The sequence below is a fragment of the Vulpes lagopus genome, chromosome 18 (assembly GCF_018345385.1).
Source record: "Vulpes lagopus strain Blue_001 chromosome 18, ASM1834538v1, whole genome shotgun sequence".
NCBI classification, from domain to species: domain Eukaryota; kingdom Metazoa; phylum Chordata; class Mammalia; order Carnivora; family Canidae; genus Vulpes; species Vulpes lagopus.
The window spans coordinates 47,184,494-47,204,303 of NC_054841.1; the positions used below are offsets into that span (position 1 = coordinate 47,184,494).

The 19,810-nt window shown below is 53.5% G+C and overlaps 2 protein-coding genes across 2 annotated transcripts; one reads left to right on the forward strand and one right to left on the reverse strand.

The window, feature by feature from the left end:
• Positions 1 to 2,314: 2,314 nt before the first annotated feature.
• On the forward strand, positions 2,315 to 5,423 carry SSTR4 (somatostatin receptor 4). Its single transcript, XM_041732405.1, is given in 5 exon segments — positions 2,315 to 2,454; positions 2,521 to 2,883; positions 2,885 to 3,206; positions 3,208 to 3,429; positions 5,397 to 5,423. Coding segments are annotated over 5 exon segments (1,074 nt in total).
• A 7,931-nt stretch (positions 5,424 to 13,354) lies between these two features.
• THBD (thrombomodulin) lies at positions 13,355 to 18,320 on the reverse strand. The gene is made up of 2 exons (XM_041732406.1): positions 18,209 to 18,320; positions 13,355 to 17,930 (listed from the first exon to the last, which is right to left on the reverse strand). Exons 1-2 carry the CDS (start codon positions 18,318 to 18,320, stop codon positions 15,196 to 15,198), a joined length of 2,847 nt encoding a protein of 948 aa, XP_041588340.1. The 3' UTR covers positions 13,355 to 15,195.
• Between the last annotated feature and the right edge of the window lie 1,490 nt (positions 18,321 to 19,810).

Consider the following 19,810-nt stretch of genomic DNA (forward strand, 5'->3'; position numbering starts at 1 on the left):
TCTCGAATGAATAAATAAATAAAATCTTTAAAAAAAAAAAAAACTTACCTCCTGTCTCTCACACTGTCGGCTCAAACAAAACTCCAAGTAACTCAGCCTTGTGCTTTTTTTTTAAGATTTTATTTATTTATTCATGAGAGACAGAGAGAGAAACACAGATGCAGGCCGAAGGAAAAGCAGGGTCCATGCAGGGAGCCCGTCGTGGGACTCGATCCCGAGTCCCCAAGATCACAAACCAGGCTGAAGGCAGCACTAAACCACTGAGCCATCCAGGCTGCCTGCCTTGTGGCTTTCTTGACTTTGAGGAAGAATCTCCATTTCAGACCTGAATTTCCCAACCTCCTGTTCTTCTAATCTCTGATGTTTTATCACTACAATGATGCTGCAATGAAGGCAGCGATTCTCTGTATCAGCTCAACTTTGTTTTCATCATATAGTAATTTTTCAAAAGCTAAGATACTCTCGCCAATCCCAACCTGGGTCTGGGGTTTTTGAGGCCTGATGGAACTTGAGGGTAAACTAGAGAAATGGGATGGGCAGAAGGTTGTCCATCTCAGGACAAGCTGAATGTGACCTAAGGGCACATGCCCCCCAGATCCATCTCAGGAGGGGGCTCAGCACTGTGGGTGCTCATTCTCTAAAGAAGTCAGTTGCTTGGGTGGTCCATATCTCAAATGCTTCTCTGAACTCTTCCTAAATTTAGAAGTATGAGGACAGTATTTTAAAAAATGGAATGATTCCCTGCTCCTGGCCTTGGACACAGAGACATTTTAATTTAATCCTCAGCATCCCTGGCACTGTCAGTGAAATGCACACTTCATCTTTATCATTGCAAAAACTTTCTGGATGATGCTCTGGAGAGAGAGGTGTGACAACCCTTAGAAGTTAATCTGGTGCTTCACAAACGTTATTTTCTGCTACTTAATGTGGTAATTCAAAAATTACAGTGGAGAGATCCACATAATTAAGGGATCCCTGTCCTGGTTTCCCTGGAGGAGTCGGGGGTTATGCTGGTGCTCAGCATAATTGCTAATAGAGCTTCCTTTACTCTCAGAAGAATCTGGTTTGAGCATCACCCATCATCATGGTGTGAGTTAAAGCAGAATAAAGGTCAGGTTGTGTCAGCAAAGCTTGCTCTGTTTGGATCATTTGCACAGAGTTGGGATAGAAGTGATGCTCTTCCTGTGTGTTAGGATTGTTTTCTGTATAGGTTAGATATAAAAACACTGTCAAGGGGATCCCTGGGTGGCTCAGTGGTTTAGCACCTGCCTGTGGCCCAGGGCTCAATCCTGGAGTCCCGGGATTGAGTCCTGAGTTGGGCTCCCAGCATGGAGCGTCCTTCTCCCTCTGCCTATGTCTCTGCCTCTCTTTCTCTCTCTCTCTCTCTCTCTCTCTCTCTCTCTGTGTGTGTGTGTCTATCATGAATAAGTAAATAAATAAATCTATATATATTAAAAAAAAAAACACTGTCAATAGATACCGACACATCTGACAACGAAAGCTATACTAATTCATAGGGGAGGGCACTGGGTGTCAAGTGGCACTTTCTGGAGTTTGCAGGGAGGAGGAAATCCAGCCTGCACATTGACCTTTCCTGACCCTTCCCCAGGCACAATTCAGAAACCACAGTGGAGCTAGCTTCAGAAGACAGCGGGTTCCCCACAGGTTTTGGGGCATCTGCCTGTGTATAAGGCCCAGCGCAACGAGTCCCTGACAGAGGCTGGTCTTTTTGTGGCACCTGCCTCCACGTGCGCACTTCCTTCCTTGGGGCCCCCTCTACCTCCACCCCCACCCCACCCTCCACCCCCACCCCCAGCCCCACATTCTCCCTAAGAAGGTTCCCGGGTTTGCCTGGAGTGCAGGGAGGGAGTGACCGGGACTCCCCGGGAGGCCTACGGGAGCTTCAGGTCCCACCTCGGTGGTGTGAGTTGAGATGGGACAGACCCTGCAGGCCTTCCTGATGACCACAGGGGCAGGGGGTGGGTGGACGGGGGAGGATGTCAACGCCCAGGTGCGTCCCCTGTCACCCCGAGCCTGGAGAGAGCTCAAGGGGCCCTGAGGCCGCAAGGGCAGGGCCGCGGAGCAGACCTGAGATGCTACACAGGCGGGAGGCCAGGCGGGGGCCAGGGCGGCCCCGGGCGGGGCTGGGGACCCGGCGGGGGCGCGGAGATGGGCAGACAGGACCGGCGCGCTGGCGCGGGACCGGGGTGCAGAGGGTGCGTGGCTCCCCGTGGGGCTCGCTGCCCGCTCTTCAGGTGGAGCTGGAAGGGGCGCGCGCCTCTGGGCCGGAGCCCCCCCGCCCCCCCCCCCAGGCATGAGCGCCCCCGTGACGCCGCCCCCCAGGGCTGAGGAGGAGCTGGAGACTGCCCGGTCCCCAGCGGCCAACGCCAGCTGCGCCCGGCCGGGAGAAGGAGGCGGCGGCCCGCGGGCATCCTCAGCAGCCGGTGCACCTGCGCCCTCCTGCGCCCGCTGGGCAACGCCCTGGGCATCTTCGTGATCTTCCGCCGCACCAACCTGCAGGCGCTCAACCCGGCGGTCGCGGACCAGCTCTTCGTGGCCCCGCCGGCCGCCCTGCGCCACGGGCCCGTGGGGGCGGGGTGCTCGGCGCCGCGGCCTCCGCACGGTCAGCAACCTCCGGTCTGAGCGCCACCGCCCTCCGAGGCCCCGCTTGGCCAAGCTGACCGGCCTGGGCGTGCGGCTGGCGTCCCTGCTGGCCACCCAGCCCCTCGCCGTCTTCGCAGACACCAAGCCAGCTCGCGGCGGCCAGGCCGTGGCCTGCAACCTGGTCGGCCGGCCTCGTGCTCCACCCGTCCTGCTGGGCTTCCTGCTGCCCGTGCTGGCCACTGGCCTGTGCTCCCTGCGCATCGAGGCCAAGATGCGGGTAGATCACGCGGCGGGTGCTGACGGTCGTAGCCGCCTTTGGGCTCTGCTGGGTGCCCTTCCACGTGGTGCAGCTGCGCAGCCTGTTAGTGACCAGCCTCGATGCCTCAGCCCACCACGTGTGCCTCATCCTCAGCTACGCCAACAGCTGCGCCAGCCTCATCCTCTCCGGGATGAGAGGCTTCCTCTCCGACAACTCCCGCCCGTCGCTCCAGCGGGTGCTGTGCCTGCACTGCTGCCTCCTGGATGCCGCGGGTGCTGAGGAAGAGCCCCTGGACTATTGCGCCACTGCTCCCAAGAGCAGGGCTGGGGCAAGATGGATGTGCCCCCCCCCCCCCCCGCCAGCAGGAGCCCCTGCAACCGGAACCCAGCCACAAGCGGTTACCCCTCAGCAGGACCACTGCTTCTGAAGAGCCCGTTCACCTCCACCCCAGCCTGGGCACCTCCAGGGGAATCTGTGAACCCTTACAACCCCGCAGACTGCTGTCTTGGATGTTCACCGAAGAGCCACCACCTGTGCCCGCCACAGCCACCTTTCTCCAGCAGTCTGTGTGCCAACCCCGAGATCATCAAAGCTCTTTGGGGCAGCCCCGGTGGCGCAGCGGTTTAGCGCCGCCTGCAGCCCTGGGCCTGATCCTGGAGACCCTGGTTCGAGTCCCACTCAGGTTCTCTGCATGGAGCCTGCTTCTCCCTCTGCCTGTGTCTCTGCCTCTCTCTCTGTCTCTATGAATAAATAAATAAATAAAATCTTTAAAGAAAAAAAAGCTCCTTTGCTGTCTCCCACCCCCAGGACTCTGGTTTTCAGGAAGACACTTTCAAGGGGGTAGGACTCCTCTGAGGACTGATCTGTGATGTTAATCATCCATGGACCTCTATTTTCCGAGGGGTAGTAAGCAGAGGGATGCCAGGGAGGAATGGCCCTCTGCATGTGATATGTTACAGAATTTCCGCCCCGGGGGAGGACTGTCGGGAGGGTGGAGGCAGCCAGTGCCCTTGCTGTCTGCTGCAGACTCTGACTGTGGTGGGGACATCACGTGTTTGGAAAGAGAAGGGAGGAAGGAAGATGCTTCCAAGCACACTCCCTTTGCTTCCGCTCCTGGGCTCTTCTGTAACTGAAATTTAGGCAGGACAGTCGGGGGCACCAGCTCTGTCATCCCCCTCCGCCCCCCAAGCCCAATGGCTGCTGGCACTCAGAAATGCCATTCCAGTTGTCTTGGGCTAGCAGCAGGCTTCCTGTGAGTAGAAAAGGTTTGGAGAGTCGTAATGTGGAATTTGTTATGAGGTGCAAAACCAGATCAGTAATTAAAAAGCAGAAAGGATAAATCTCACTTAGCTCCTATGATGTGTTTTTTTGTTTGCTTGTTTTTGTTTTTGTTTTTTGCCTTGACCCTTTGGCGTGGGAGCATGAGACCTCATTAAGTTGGCAGTTTATACTACAGTGCTAAGTGGGAGGGGAGCCAGAGGGAGGGAAACGGAGACCAGAGAACACAGATGGAAATCAGCCCAGATTTTGGATAGAGGAGGCAGCTCTATCACCCACTTATTAAAAAAAAAAAAAATCACAATTCAGTAAAACAGCAGCCAGATGTAGATAATAAACACACGTAGGCTGAATACAGTAAATGGCTCTAACTTTTTGCCTGATGTTAACCCAAGGATGAATTAGCTTTTCCCAAAGGAAAAAGTCAGCTTATGAGGAGCTTTAATCCTGTTTTCTATGAAGAAATGCTTGCAATGCTTATGTGGGGCTCTGGAATGAAAACATGCTATTAAACATGCGTGAGCAGCTATGTGTGAGACTCCACCTGGCTTAGCACAGCAAAAGACCCTTCTGGGTTTGGCTGATCCTATCCAGATGAAGAGAGGAACATGGGAGGGGAGGAAGGGGAGTACAGTTGAAGAGAAAGCCCCTTTGCTATTCAGAGGCGTCAGCCCCCCAGGGTTCATAGCTTCCCGGTAGGAGGGCTTCCAGGGAAGCACTGGACTTACCAGCCTAGCAGACCTGGCCTGACTTGAGCCTTTTGGGGCAGCCAGCAGGTATCCCAAGATGAGCATATGGGTGCGGTTCTAGGAGGCTAAATAAGATTGAGGCAGAGCCAGGAGGGCAGGGTAAGGCCCAGGGGGACACTCTACTCCCACCATGGGCAGGAGCTCCTATATGAGATCGAGAAAGAAGAACACGGCTCTTCCCCGAAGCATTTGGGCCATAATCAGAGTTTTACCTGATATGAGCAGGTGCCTGGTGTATGGGAAACAGGCAGAAGAGGAGCTGACCTCTGGTCCTAGATAAAAATGTGGTATGATCCAGGCAGGAAACTGAACCCAGGGTCCTCAGAGTTCTGCCTCTAAAATCAAGAGGTCTTCTAGTACCAGCACACTGTGACAGAGGTCTAACTTTATGCTCTCTTCCATGTGGCCAGAGATTCCAGCTTCTTTCCTACTGAATGAGAGCAAAAACAAAACAGCCTTACGCAAACTGTGTTTGGGCCTATCACCATTGGATCCTTACTCTCTAGATGGCCAGCCAGCAGCATGATCTGTAGGCGGCAATCAGTGTCAATCCATGTGTGTCTCATAGGGCTGGGTGGGCAAAGTAGAGATGCAGGTCTTTAGGGTCTGCACACTGGAGTGGTCTACGTCTGCTGGCAGAGAAAATGAGTAGCCAGTCTGTACTACATCCTGAAGACATGGCTGTGGGCTGGAAGTTCCAAACTAAGGCACAGAACCCCTTGAACTCACAAACACATATGCACGAATGCACCCACACACGTACAATAAACACATGGACATGGACCATCCCAAACCTGTTGTACCCACTAGAGTTGCTTGGGCATCAGGAGGAAGTCAGCGCTGGGGTCCATTGGACTTGTACAACTGTAATTTCTTGGCAATCTTTCTTTGTTCCCCAGTGTCTGGCAGCATGCAGCAGGTGGCCACATGGTAAATGTGGTTGACTTGAGTTTCAAGGGCAAGCCAGGCTGAGAGCCACACGGTGAGGGGCTTGTGGCTCTGGAAATGATCTGAAATAGGCATGGGCTGCTGGGCCTTCGCCCCTCGCTTGGGTGGGGTTGGGGTCCTTCTCTTCAGTCTTCAGCAGTGATCCACAGCAGGCAAACTCCTTGATGGGGAAGATGGGGCACCCACCAGGAGTCTTGGCCACACTCACATGCTGGGCTGAGTGTTTAAAAATGCAACGTTGTAAACTAGTTGGTGAAGGTTGAAGCAGAGGCAGCCTTAGGCTACAAATGGTAAAGTCCCTGAGAGGCAGGGGCCTTCCAGCAGCTGTCCCAGAGAGCAGTGATGTTATTTCTCTGAGCCTCAGTTTCTCATGTGAAATATGCACAAACGCAGGGTATGGGTTTTGAGTTCTCAGCTGTAAACCGCCTTCTCAAAAGCATGGGAGAGGCACGCTAACCGAGGTGGTGGGAGGGTGAAAGACAGCATTCTTTTATGCTGAGTACTCTCTCTATCCCTCGTTAAAAATGAGTGAACACTGCCCCCGACCTGGGAGTCATAAATCATGCAGCGGAGGGGGTTGGGGGTGGAGAGTGTGCTGCTGACCAGTGTCTTCCTCAGCTGCAGAGACCTTGTGCTTCTTGGGGGTTAAAGTTGGGCACCCAGGGCAGCATAGTCCCGGGAACATTTAAAGCCCATCCGGAGAGCTGTAGGCTTTGGTTAGCATCACCCCCGAGGCCTCTATAACAGCTGGTTGCATAAAATCCTCTGGTTCCTGAGCAGCAAGATTGCAATGAGCTGACACCGGGCTGGAGGCCTCTGGGGTCCCCGGAGCACTCACGCATTTCACCTGCCAGAGGGTCGGCCACGCAGGCACCCTCTGACCTGAGCCCTGTTCTGCTGCCAAAACTGCTTTTGGCTTCAAATGAGAATGTAAATGAGAACATTTTCCCCCCTGGGTAGAAACAGCCTCTAGGCACCCCTTTAATCAGTGAACTTGCTTTGCCTTATAAAGTTGTCTTTTACTTGCTGTTCAGGGACAAGACAGTTGTTTTTTTTCTGGGTGGTCAGAAGATGGTATTCGAACATAAGACAGGCGTTCATCAGAATTCTTACCCAATCTGTCAGTGCTGTGTTACTGAGCAAAGATGTATAATAGTTTCATCTTTAAATTCTTGGCTTCATTTTCATTAAAAACATCACCTCTAGCACTCCTTAGGTGCCAAAGGCTGATACCAAAGGAGAAAAAAACCCAACATTCTGCCTGTGATGCTGAGAAACTGGACGTGCAAGCTTGGGCAGTGACTGAGCAAATGCTCATAAACCTGGGTTTTAAGGTTCTCTGACAGGCTGCGGCTCTTGAAACATTCCTATCTCTCACCGCCCCTACCCTAAGTAGGTGATAGAAATGCCTCAGATTCCTTAAGCACAAATGTCAGAACCCTAAGGCTCTGTCCTCTGTTGCACCCCGTCAGTCAGCACCACACCGGGAAGCTCTGCTCCATGGAGGAGTGTGCAGGTAGATGTGCATGCAGACAGCACACTGAGCACTGCTTTGGGCAGCTCCAAGGTACAAGGGGTAGTGGGGGAGCCTCTGAGGACAGTAACCCTGTCCTCACGAAGCCTTGGATGTTCATGGCAAAATATGAGAACTGCAAAATGAGAGTACAATTTTGAGCTGAAATTAGAACCCAGGAGGGGACTCTGGTTTCTGTAAGATATGTACTAAAAGAAACTAGCATGGTCGTTAGGGCAGGTTTCCCAGGAAAGTTTGCTGGAGATGACTCCTCCGAAGGATGAGTGGGAATTAGCTAGAAGAAGATGGTAGGATGGAACATACCAAGGACTCAAGGCAGAGGGGACAGCATGTAAAAAGGACCTGTGACGGTAAGCAGTGAAGATGCCCAAGGTGGCTAAAACAGAGGAGGATGATGTCCAGTCAGTAAGAGGCTTTAGGAAACCTCATAAGTTCCCTTAGGGATCTATGACCCTGCCATAGAACAGCAGTGACAGGCCTTAATGTGACGGTCAGGTCTACTGAGTAAAGCACCCCATCAAGGGCTCTTGAGTCCTTATAAAGTTGGGGCCCTCATGCCTCCATTTTTCAGCAGGAGGTTGGCAGGAGGAATATATTCTTTCCATTTCAACATTCATCAACTTTTTTCAACAGGAAGGCAGAGCTTCCAATTATATGAATGGCCTAGTGTCTAACCAGGAGGGGCACTCTTGAAAATGAGAGTGAGCTAAAAAAATACAAATAAAATCCAAGATCATTAACTGTGTTACCCAGAATGGAAGTACTGACTTGGTTAAAATGAAAACTAAGGCTTTCTATTATGGAAAGACACCGTGGGTATCCACTGATGTCATGGGGTGCCCGAGGTCAGTGCTGGCACAGAGCAGATGTGTGGTGGCCTGGGGAGAACAGACTCGGGGACACACAGGCCAGGATCAGGGCACCCACTTACCAGCCCAGTGTGACTGCAGGAAAGCTGCGTGGGCCCTGGGGGAAGGCAAGAACCAGAGTGCCTACCACCCGCAAGTGTGCAGGGCATTGGCCCAGAGGAAGAAGAGAACAAGGCCGATACCAGGAATAGGCCTGTTTTTGTTGGGTTTTGTTTGTTTGGGTTTTTAGGTTTTAGTTTTGTTTTTGTTTTGTGTGTGTGTGTGTATGTGTGTGTGTGCGTGTGTGTGTGTGTGTGTGTGTTTGGTCAGGATTTCTTTTTTTTTTTTTTTTTTTAATCTTTTTTTTTTTTTTATATAATTTTTTTTAATTTTATTTATTTATGATAGTCATACAGAGAGAAAGAGAGAGAGGCAGAGACACAGGCAGAGGGAGAAGCAGGCTCCATGCGCCGGGAGCCTGATGTGGGATTCGATCCCGGGTCTCCAGGATCGCGCCCTGGGCCAAAGGCAGGCGCCAAACCGCTGCGCCACCCAGGGATCCCTGGTCAGGATTTCTGTAGCCACTCTGTGGAGGCTATGATTTCTTTTTAATCTATTTTTTATTGACATATATAATATGTAAATATGTAAATATGGCATAATTCACTCCTTCTAGGTGCTCAGTGCTGACAAACGTATCCAATTTACAGTGGTTCAACTGCCTGCCACCCCTGTCAAGATGGGGATGGTTTTTGTCACTTTTCCCTCATGCTGACCTGGACCCATCCCCTGAGAGGGCAGGCTGCCAGTCACATGGAGGACACAAGGGGACCAGACGGGGTGCAGTGTGCTCCCTAAATTGAGGGAAGCCATCCACTCATACCGCTTCCTGAGCTCCTTTACCTAGACAGGGATTCCAACCCATTTACTCAGGAAACACTGCCCTTTTAACCTCCCAGATCTGAAAAGAACCACCCTGGGCTCCACAAATCCCTCACTCAAAAAACAGAGGCTTGAGTATATCCCTGGACGAGTTGCCAACTTCTCAGTGATCTCCTAGGCTTTGACTCTGAGCTCCGGAGAGAGAGAGCAGAGCTGCCCCTCCAAACCAGGGTTCACACTCCCTCCGGAGCTTTGCAGACTGGATACACTCCAGGACCCGGCAGACACACCATTTCCATTGAACCCAGGCCTGCAACCCTGTGTTTCCTGCGGCCCTGTCCCAAGCGCTGGACGTTCAGACAAATGGAACAGAGAAGCCAGGACTTGCTCTGTGCCCTTCTAGGACTTTCCATTCTCCTGGGGTTACTGCTGGATCTCTCAAGTCCTACCTTTGGAAGAACAGCCAAAATGTTTGAAGAAAGACCATAATCACCTTCTGGCAAAGAATTACTGAAAGTGGCACTTTTGGTGTCATTCACCATTTCAAGACAAATTTAACAACGTGTGTCCCCATGACAGGGGTGATGGTGTGTAAGATCTCCAGAGTCTGTGGGAGGTGGGGGCCCCTGTTGTCAAGGAATTAGAAGGACTTGAGTCAAGGGGCAGAAAGAAGAGGGGAGGATTCGGGATACTGTGGCAAAGGCCCTCTCCCTCACTGGGTGGCTTGAAGGAAGGCCCTGATGGAGCCCAGAAACCCATGAGTAAGCAGCTGGGGCCAGTATCAGTGTGAAGCCAGAAGGAAGATTCCAGAAGACAACAGAGAGAAGTTGCCACGTCCAATTTGTGGAAGAGAATACTCAGGATAGTATCGGTCATGATATGCTCCATTAAAAAAAAAAAAAAAAGACTAAATATTTCAGACAGAAAGTCAAAAAACTGTCTAGCCTGTGGCCCTGGGGGGCATTATATCATCACAGACCCCAGTTTGGGATGTTGGTGTTTTTCACTGGATCCTAAAAGCCTTGGGAGATTTGCTACCCTGTCTCCAGTGGGTGTGACTTTGAATTAATATGTCCCCAGGCTTCTTTTGTCTTTTGTAATCACACTTTCAAAACAAGCTGAGAATTATTTTGATTCTGTTAGAATCTGATGTCAAAAAAATATTTCATTTCTCTTGTGAGAGGAAATCAGTTGTTTGCCTCTATCTGAACCTGCTGACCAAAAAACAAAAACAAAAAAAATGGGAGAAGGACTCTCTCAAAACAAAAAGAGATAGTGCTGAGCCCAGGCACATGTTCTAAAAACGAAAGGAAGAGCCAGGCGTGGCCTGTGTTATTCTATAAAGAAATGCCTAAAAAGGTCAGGGGATGTGTTTCACATGACCCCGGGGCCCCCCACAGAGTCTTGACTGTGATACAAATGTGTTTTTATATGTCCTTTGTAACCTTGGTTTTCCTTAAAGACAGGGAAATGATAATTAACCCCCATTTAACACAAGACGGCCTGAAGGCCCCTGGGTCAGAACCTGGGGCTCTTCTGCCACCTGGCCCGTCCACCTGGCATATGGAGGAGCCTCAGAAACGGGACGCAGGGCAGGGGTCTGGCCCCCGGGGATGTGAGCATGCAGCACCATCATTTCCCTTTGCACACACCTTCCTTCCTACTGCTCTCTAAAACCGCACCCTCGGGATTGTGTGGCATGGGATTGGTCACCTTGCCTTTCTGTTCCTTGCACACTCCTGATGCACTACCGGGAATTGTGGCTGCTCGAGTCCAGAACATGGGGCAAATGAGCAGAGCCCTGAGAGACACAGGAGCCAGGCTTCCCCAAAACCTTCTGCCGAAGGTTAAGAGAGCCAGCCTGTTAGTCTGGTCAAAGCTTAGGAAAGCTCATCTTTATGATTCAAACATGAAAACACAGGATCCTTGGTGTGGAGAGAATCTGAGCGGGGAGGGCTAGCAAGGTCAGGCAGGAAAGAGGCCTCATGTGGGGTGTACAGACAACTCCAAAGGCAGGGAAGTGCGGTGGCCTGGGTGGCCTTTCTGGTGAGACGAGGATGTTCTATACGTTGATGATGGTGGTAGTTCCAGGAATGTGTGCACTCTTCAGGACTTACAGACTTGGTCACCCAAAAAGGTGAATTTTAATGTATGCCAATTATACTGTGATTTTTTTTCTTAAAAAAAAAAAGTTAAAATAAAATGCACTGCCCACCTCCTGGGCTTAATCTGCTCTTCCCGGCACTTATGGTCCTAATGGACAGAACTTTCCAGGCCCATAGATCACTCATGCTAATCAGTGATCAAACACCACTTCAGTCCCTAGGAGCTTAGGTTCTTCTTTCTCCCAACAGAGAAAGAGAAAGATGAGCAAACATTCATGTATTTTCCTTTTTTTTTTTTTTTTTTTTTTCATGTATTTTCCTGATGGATAGTTCTCAAAGCCCCTGCTCTTTGGGGCACATACCACCTTCCCTCAGACGCAAGGTGGCAGCTGTCCCTGTTTCTGAGTAGAGGGGTGTCTCCCATGTATTAAATACAGTTTGGGGGCAATTATTTGTTTTATATCTGTCTTCCCCACCAGAGTGTAAACTTCTCAAGGTAGGGCTATGTTAGCATGCCTGTCACCAAACTAGGCACAGGATACGTGCTCAGTAAATATTTGACAAACTAGTCCAACAAAAGGGGCTAGATATGAGGAGGGGACAGGTACCATTTAACTCATAAAATCAAATTCTGACTTCTCCAGAAGTATGACCTTGGTCTTCTTCCCCAGGCCCTGCAGGCTGCAGAATGTCATCAGCAAATATGGTCAAACACCACTTAGATTTGGAATTCTTCCTCAGACCTGGATATACAATAATGTGAACAGAAAGCAAGACTATACAATTGACCCACAGCCCTTGTTTCATAAGGTTTACTCTGATTCTAAATGCTGGAGGACAGTTCATATAGCTGACTGATTTGTTTATATGATCCCAGCATCTTTCTCAGAGTGGGGCTGTGGTTTCCCAGTTGTTTTGAGAGTTTCAAGTTCTGATGAGCCCTATAAGCAGAGATACTAATCTCCCATGGGACAGGGAATGAGGAGGAAGGGGAGGGACTGGGCCCCTCCCCCAGTGCCCTGGGCTCCAAGATGCCCCAGAAAGGGTTTTTGACTCTATCCTAAAAGTGTGTTTTGAGAAAATCTCCCTCCTAGAGCAGTGAGCTGTAGTAAGTCCGTTTGCTACCTACTTAGAAGCAGACCCTTTTGAAAAATGAAGTCCAGTAGTAAGGACAAATCTCTCTCCTCAGGACCCCTAGCACAATTCACATGTACCTGCTTTGCCGGCACACATCAAGTTTTTCCTTCACACGTACCTACTACTGACTTAGGCTGTCTGTCATGGTGCCATACTCCTAAAGGCAACATTGCTCAATCTGTTATCTCAGGGAGGGCGCTGTGCAGAGGAGCCACGCCCCCACACACCCCAAAGCTGTCAGCCACATCCAGGGTGGATGTGGAAATCTCCAACTGCATCTTTGCAAAAGTAACTATGCAGATTCAAGCTGAGCAATTCAGCATTGTCCGGATGTATGAAAATATCTGAATATTTGATCAGACTCAATTGTCCTCTGACTTGTGCTGTGTGAAGATTTTCAGACCACTGAATATAAAATTTGGCCAGTGCCACCATCTGAGGAAAAGGAGCTGAGGAAATGTGTGTCTTATAAAGGTGATATCTCTAATCTCCAACAGAGATTAAAATGATTTAATACTGCATGAGACCTTGGTATGTGGAAATGATTGTTTGAATTTGAGCCACAGACTGAGACCCCTCGTGACTATCATGTTTAGATATCTCAGAGGGCAGATAAAGCCAAACCATTCACAGGAAGGACACACAGCTGGGACTCGAGAGATGCCCCCAAGAAGAACTGTTTCTTTAACTCATCCCAACAAATAATCCTATAGTGTGTTTCAAAACACATAGACACAAGTCCTATGTATGAAGTTGTTATGGTTACAGAAGAAAACATAAATATTTGTGCATACAGACATAACATGAAGTCCTTCTACAGTGAAAATAATCTCCTCTGGAAAGATCTTTGAAAGTGAGAGATGGTGCCTGTGAGCAGATACAGCTAGCCATGGGGTGTGGAGCAGCCTTTCAAGGTGTCTCCTGGCATTTGCATTGTTTGTGAGCCCTGTTTAATGACATAAATGAGGGGGTTGGGGAAAGTGCGTAGTAAACAGACAAAGGCCCAAGAGCACTCTGTTATTTGTTTATTTCCTACATGTGACGTCATAAGCAAGAGTTTTGCCTGTGTTCTAGTTTGTCTCCAATAAATAAATAACTATGTACAAATGTGCTGAGTTTACAAAATAGAGGAAAACCTTTGTTTTATAAAAGATACACCCGTATGATACATCTTCCCCATACAGTGAAGCATGATCCCTTCCTAGCTTCATTGAGCCAACAACCCTTTGAGCCAACAACCCCCCAAGGTGTACCTCTATCAGAGAGCGAAGCTATATACATCAAAAATTCCTCAGTTTCTTGAGAATACAGGCCCTGACTTGGCCTTCTGCTTATTACTGATCCCTATGTAATGTATTCCAGAAAGTTGGAAGCTGTCCAAAACAGTTCTTCTCCAGCTAGACTGGGCAGACCCCTGCAGATCTTGTTGAAATATAGATTTTCATGCAGCCCAACTTTCTGCATGTTAACCAGCTGCCAGGGGCAGCTCCCACTTCTTGTCCAGGGACCGTGTTCTAAGTGGCCAGGGTTAAAAGGTCACTCAGAAGTGGGAGAAATTCTCAAAGGCTTGATCAAGGTGAAGCCTGAATTGAGCATGTGCCAGGCTCCATCCCCAAGTTCCCAAATCCCCCCAAACCCAGCAGAACTGGCTTTGTTTCGGAGCACACATTATAAGAAGAATAAGACTCAAAATGGTAACTGGCATGAATTGTGCAGCTCAGAACTTTCTTAAACCATTTCCTGGGAGGTGCTTCATCCCTGTCTTAATCTAGAGCAATCATGAGAACATTTTCAACATTGTCCAAGATAGCCAGTAATAACAACAATTATAATAATGGGAAAAAGAAACATAAGAAACTTAACAACAATACGGATCTTTCAGTTCAAATGAAAACGACAATAAAACCCAGACTCGTTGTCTAAAAAATAAAAATAAGAAACTCCTTGGGTTGAATTTCTATAATGCAACATTAGTTCAATGAATGCCTCTCACATCTTAACTCTTATTAAAGTGATATTACCCTGAAAGCCTGAAATTTCAGGATAAACTAGCAAATCTGGTTCAAGAGCACATAAATTCCCAACCAGCCTGATAGTAGTGTTTTGGATTCTGTTTCACACAGGAGTTTTGCAAAGGCACACGTGGAAGAGCAGAAGGACTGTGGCCAGGGAGGGAAACTCCAGGCAGGCTGGCTGAGTCCCAGCAACGGGAGAAATGGGAGGAATAAAGAAGGGGTCTGGGCTTCAGCAATGCGAGAGAGTGCTGGGAAAGCCACCATAGGGGGCTTAACTGTCCCCCAAAGAGTGGAAATAGATAAATATACAGATAGGGAAGGGGGAAGTGAGGGAGGGAGGGAGGGAGGGAGGGATACAAAGTGGGGACTGGAGTCAAACAGTAGGGGAAACAAAGCAAACAAAGCAAAGGGAAAAGCAGCCATCCTAAATACTTAAAAAATAAATACTTGGTCATTATCCACACCTTGATTACACTCACTAGTTCACAGGATCATAAGTCTGACCCAAAGCTTGCCAGCCAAGGAGGCTCACCCGTCATGTGCCTCTGGGGGAGGGCATGGGACACTCCGTAGTCTGTGACTTCGTTACAAATTGCCATCTCTGCCCAGCTGTCTGATGATGATGTCCTGGAAGTTTCTGGGGAGCTTATTCCTTCCAACCCCCACTCCCCAGCCAAGTGTGGAATCAGCAAAAGAAGTGGGGCAGGATCTTCTCCAGTTCCAATACCAGCTAAAGTGCTCCCGAGTAGGTGGCCAGGGAGCAAGGCTGGGGGAGGGGGAGAGGCATAGGAGGGAGGGAAAGACCCAGCTACAGCCAGGGGCAGGGAAGAGGCCTCTTAGAGTTTCTGAGGCATCTGCTCAGTCCGCACGTGCTGCAGCACCACCTCCTTGGCTGGGGCACCGCACTTGTACTCCAGCTCGGCCCTGGGGGCGCCTTGCTTCTTCCGCAGGTGGCACAGGAGTGCCAAAAGCGCCACCACCAGAGACAGGCTGGCGATGGAGATGCCAATGAGCACTCCAGAATGCACGGGCCCTACAGGTGAGGGGCTGGGCGTGACGCCGGGAGTCGGGGTGACTGGGGGCTCCCCAGAGCCGCTGTCGCCGTCAGCGTCAGGGTCACCGGCGATGCGGCCACAGTCCGTGGCCACCTGGCCTGCTAAGGGCGAGTCAGGCCCGCAGATGCACTCATAGGTGCCTGGGAGGTTGCGGCAGGCCTCGGGGCACTCTCCGTTTTCGCACTCGTCGATGTCCGTGCACATGAAGCCGTCATCCAGGATGTAGCCTTCCGGGCACTGGCAGGAGGTTGGGCTGTTGGGGTCGCAGTCCGCCGGGCACGCGGTCTGGTTGCAGAACATCTGGCACCTGTGAGGGTCGTGCGGGACAGGTGCGAAGCCCTCGGCGCAGATGCAGCGGTAGTCGGTCTGGCTCACGGGCTGGCACTGGTACTCGCACTTACTCCCGAAGCACGGGTCCGCGGGCTCCACGCACTCGTTGTCCACCAGCTCGTAGCCGGGGTGGCAATGGCATTCGAAGGCGCCCCGCGTGTTGACGCAGAGCTGTGGGCACAGACTGGGCACCTGGGTGCAGTCGTCCACGTCCTCACAGCGGTGCTGGTCGGCAGCCAGCTGGTACCCCGTCTCGCACATGCACGAGTAGGAGCCCGGCGCGCTGGCGTTGGGGATGCAGAAATGCTCGCACAGCTTGTGGCACGAGTGCTCCGCGAACGTGGCGCAGGAGCGCCCGTCGGCCTGCAGGTAGGTGTCGGCCGGGCAGAGGCAGCGCGGCGCCCCGGCGCCCCCGCCGCACGCGCGCTCGCAGCCGCCGTTCTCCACGCCGCAGTCCCACGCGCCCGGCGCGGCCCGGCCCCAGCGCGCCTCGGCCTCCCCGCGCGGCGCCGCGCACGCCAGCTGCAGCCCGAGGGGCGCCACCGCGGCGGAGCTGCCGGCCGGCAGCGCCTGGAAGTCCGCGCCGCGCGCCCCGAACGGGGTGCTGTAGGTGACCGACACGCCTCGGGGCGCGCGGGCGTCCACGAGCAGGGGCCTGCAGGAGGCCGCGAAGTGGAACTCGCAGAGGAAGCCGTCGGCCTCCGCCGCGCAGCGCTGCTCCTCCCAGGCCGGCTCGCCCGGGGCTGCGGCCGCGGCGTCCGAGACCGCGACGCACAGGGGGCCGCACGGAGGGCCGGCCGCGCCGTCGTGGGCCCGCGCCCACCGGCTGTAGCTGGTGCGGTTGTCGCCCGTGACCCACTGGAAGCCGCGCAAGGGCCCGCCCTGCCCCGGGTCGCTGCAGCCGCGCGGCAGCCGCAGGCCGATCCACAGGCGGGGGCCGTCGCCGCTGTCGCCGCTGTCGCCGCTCAGCAGCAGGGAGATGACATCCGCCGCCACGGAGGAGCGCACGGTCATCAGGTGGCCCCCCAGCCCCTCGCAGGTCCGGCTGGCGGCGAGAAAGGTCGCGGGGCCCCGGAACAGCTGGAAGCAGTCGTGCTCCACGCACTGGCTGCTGCGGGGCTGGGGCTGCGCGGGCGCGGGGAGCGCCAGGCCGGCGGGGGCCAGCGCGCCGAGGAGCAGGACGCGGAGCAGGGCGCGGGGCAGGGCGCGGGGCAGGGCGCGGGGCAGGGCGCGGGGCAGGGCGCGGACCATGCTGCCGGGCACGCCGCGGGCGGGCGCGGGGACAGCGCAGGCGCCGCGGGGGCGAGGGCCCGGCCTGGGCGGGGGGCGCGGGGGTCCCGGCGCACACGCTCCCGCCGCCGCGCGCAGCCCCGGCGAGGCCGCCTCTGGCAGCCGGCGGCCCGGGACCGCTTTATAGGAGCGCGGCGCTCCCGGCGGGACGTCCGGGAAGAGGAAGGACGCGCCTGGTGGGAAGGGCTGACGCCGCGTTCTCGGACGGCCGGTGCCGCGGCGCCCTGTGCCCGCCCCCGCGCCCGGGTCCCCCGCGGGTGGGTGCGCCGGCCCGGCCGCCGCGAGCCCCTTTCTCTGTCCCGCAGAGGTACAGTCACCGCCGGGGTCGGGGCGGGCGGGGGACGGGCGGCGGGACAGGGGGGCTGGGGGTGCCCGGGGGCGGTGCCGACGCGGACGGGGATTTCGGGAGGAGCCGCCAAGGGCGTGGACTTCCCTAAGGACGCAGCGGCGGGAGGGGACCGGACCCGCTCCGAGGCGAGGCGCCGGGGCGGAGACGCGCGCTGGGCCCCAGGACTCGGGGAAGAACCGGCGCGAGGCGCGAACCACCCCCCGGGGGGAGTCGGAGGACGCCGTCGGGGCTGCAGGCTCCTGCCACCGGCAGAAGCAGCGGCCGGCGAGTGCCGGACGGGGAGCGCGTTGCTGGGCTTCTGCCTCAGCCCGGCTCCCCCCGGGGCGGTGCACCGCGCAGCCCAGACGGGGCGCGGGGAGCCGGCGGGACGGCGCTGCGGGCTGCGGGCTGCGGGCTGCGGGCTGCGGGCTGCGGGCGGACCCTGCTCGCCTGGAGATGAGCGGTGCCAAGTGCGCCCCGCGGCCACCCGCGCTGCAGCAGGCGGTTCTGCGGCCCGACGGGGTGGGGAGCGCACGAGCAGGAGATGGGAATCTGTCACTTTCGCGACCTTTTCCGCGTGTTCACTCAGCAAGAATGTGGGGCGTGGGCCCACAGCACAACGTTGACAAACTGCTTTAAAAAAAAAAAAAAAAAAAAAACCCTGTGCCTCTTCTCTGTGGTCACCCACAACCTGGCGCCAGAGGGCGGCGCTGTTGAACTCTAAACAAAGACCTAAAAGTTGGAGACCTCTAAATTTGGGCTGAAAAGAGTGATGGGTGTGGGGAATGCCGGGACCCCGCAGGGGGCTGGAAACTGGGTTCCAGGAAAGCCCCTCGTGGCTTCTACCCATTCTTAGCTGGGCGTCCGCCTCTTTGGTCCCGCAGAGCCCAGACCTGTGAGAGGGCAGATCAGTGTGGCGTCTACACAAGCGAAAGACAAGCACCTGCACACCCCCCATTGTTCTGGCGGATAGTGACCCAAGGTGTGGGGTGTGGACACTCAGAAAGCAGAGAGCGAAAGGGAGGAGGGACAGTGGCCCTTCCCCACACTCCCCTACATCCCAGGGTAGAGCCTGAGAGCTGGGGATGGCAGGGCCTCCTGAAAGCTAGGTAGGGAACCCAGCGCAGAGACTCATGTCTCAGGCACACTGGAATGGACGCCTCTGCACCTCCCGGAAGAGGAAGAAAAGACCAGCAGATTTGGAGAGACAGGTTGTCTCCAGGCGCCGGTCTGATATCCCACTGGCTTCCTGTGCTGAGCTGGGGTCTTGACTCACATGCACAGACTGCCCAAGGAGGAGGCTGAGGCTGGATCCCGGTTACCTCAGGTGCCCTTGGCCCTAGGAGTGGGGCCTTCACATTTGGGCGGAGCCCTTGGGCATTTGCCATCTCACAGGTCGCCCCTGAAAAATCTCAGAAACTGAGCAATCGCCTGGATTCTTGAGACAAGAGAGGGGACAGAACCAGTTACACCCTTTGCTCAAACTTTACTAAGATTTTCAAGCCTGCCTGCCCTCAAAGGCTTGCTGCACACCAGGCTAGTTCGCTTTTTGCCATGGCTATCTTTAGTGGGGTGTCCTGTTTGAGTCCCCTTGAGCCATTACTTTGATGCCTTTTTGCATATTTTCAACTACCACCCTTCCTCTCTGCACCTCCTGGTTAAAGGGTGGGCCACTGCCTCTGTTTCCATGGGGATGATGCTAGCAGCTCCCTCTCCATGGCTAGCCCCTGGCCCTCCCACCTTCACTGAGTACTCACCAGTCCAGGCCCATTTTGCTGTTTCCTTGGAACAGGCCCCTTGAAGAACAACCCATCATCTCCTAGATACTGAAGCCAAAAACTTATTTTCTGTTTGTTTTTTTTTTTTCTTGGTGTCTCTATGTTGTTTGCACTCTCGATCCCTGGCTATTTCCGCTCTCTTCCTCCCACAACTTCTGAGACACCTGACCTCCTGCTCCTCCTCTCCTCTACCTGCCAGGGGGGTGGCCCCTCTGCTCCTCTTGCCCCATGAGGGTGGCCAGTCTTCACAGTTCTGCCCATGGCCTTTGCCTCTTTACAACCCACCCTTTGTCTAAGTCACTTATTCCCACAGATGCTGCAGGTCCCAGCAAGAGGAGCCCCTGCTGACTGTCAGAGAAAAGCCTCCTTGTGTCTCACCTGCATCCCATGACTCCTGTCTTTTGGTCTACTGGGAAAGTTCTCTTCTTTGCCTCTTCTCCATCTACTGAAACCTCATCCTTCTTTTAAGGCACAGATGACACGCTCTCCATCACAAATGTTTCTGAATAACCAAACCAGAACTGATTTCTCTGTGAAGTTCATAGGACTGTCAGCAATTTAGCACTTACCACACCTTTCTTGCTTTACAAGTAAGCATGTTCTTTTTAATCATGCTCTTTGTTAGACTTACAATCTAGTTTCCTGGGGGTGGAGAGTAACTCTTACACAT

What these genes read in the sequence shown, in the direction of transcription:
- THBD (XM_041732406.1), bottom strand. Translation starts at nt 18,320, where the DNA reads ATGGGGGGTGTGCAGGTGCTTGTCTTTCGCTTGTGTAGACGCCACACT. An exon ending in GGACGCCCAGCTAAGAATGG is followed by an intron (nt 17,931 to 18,208) that starts GTAGAAGCCACG and finishes CACGCGGAAAAG; the next exon opens with GTCGCGAAAGTGACAGATTC.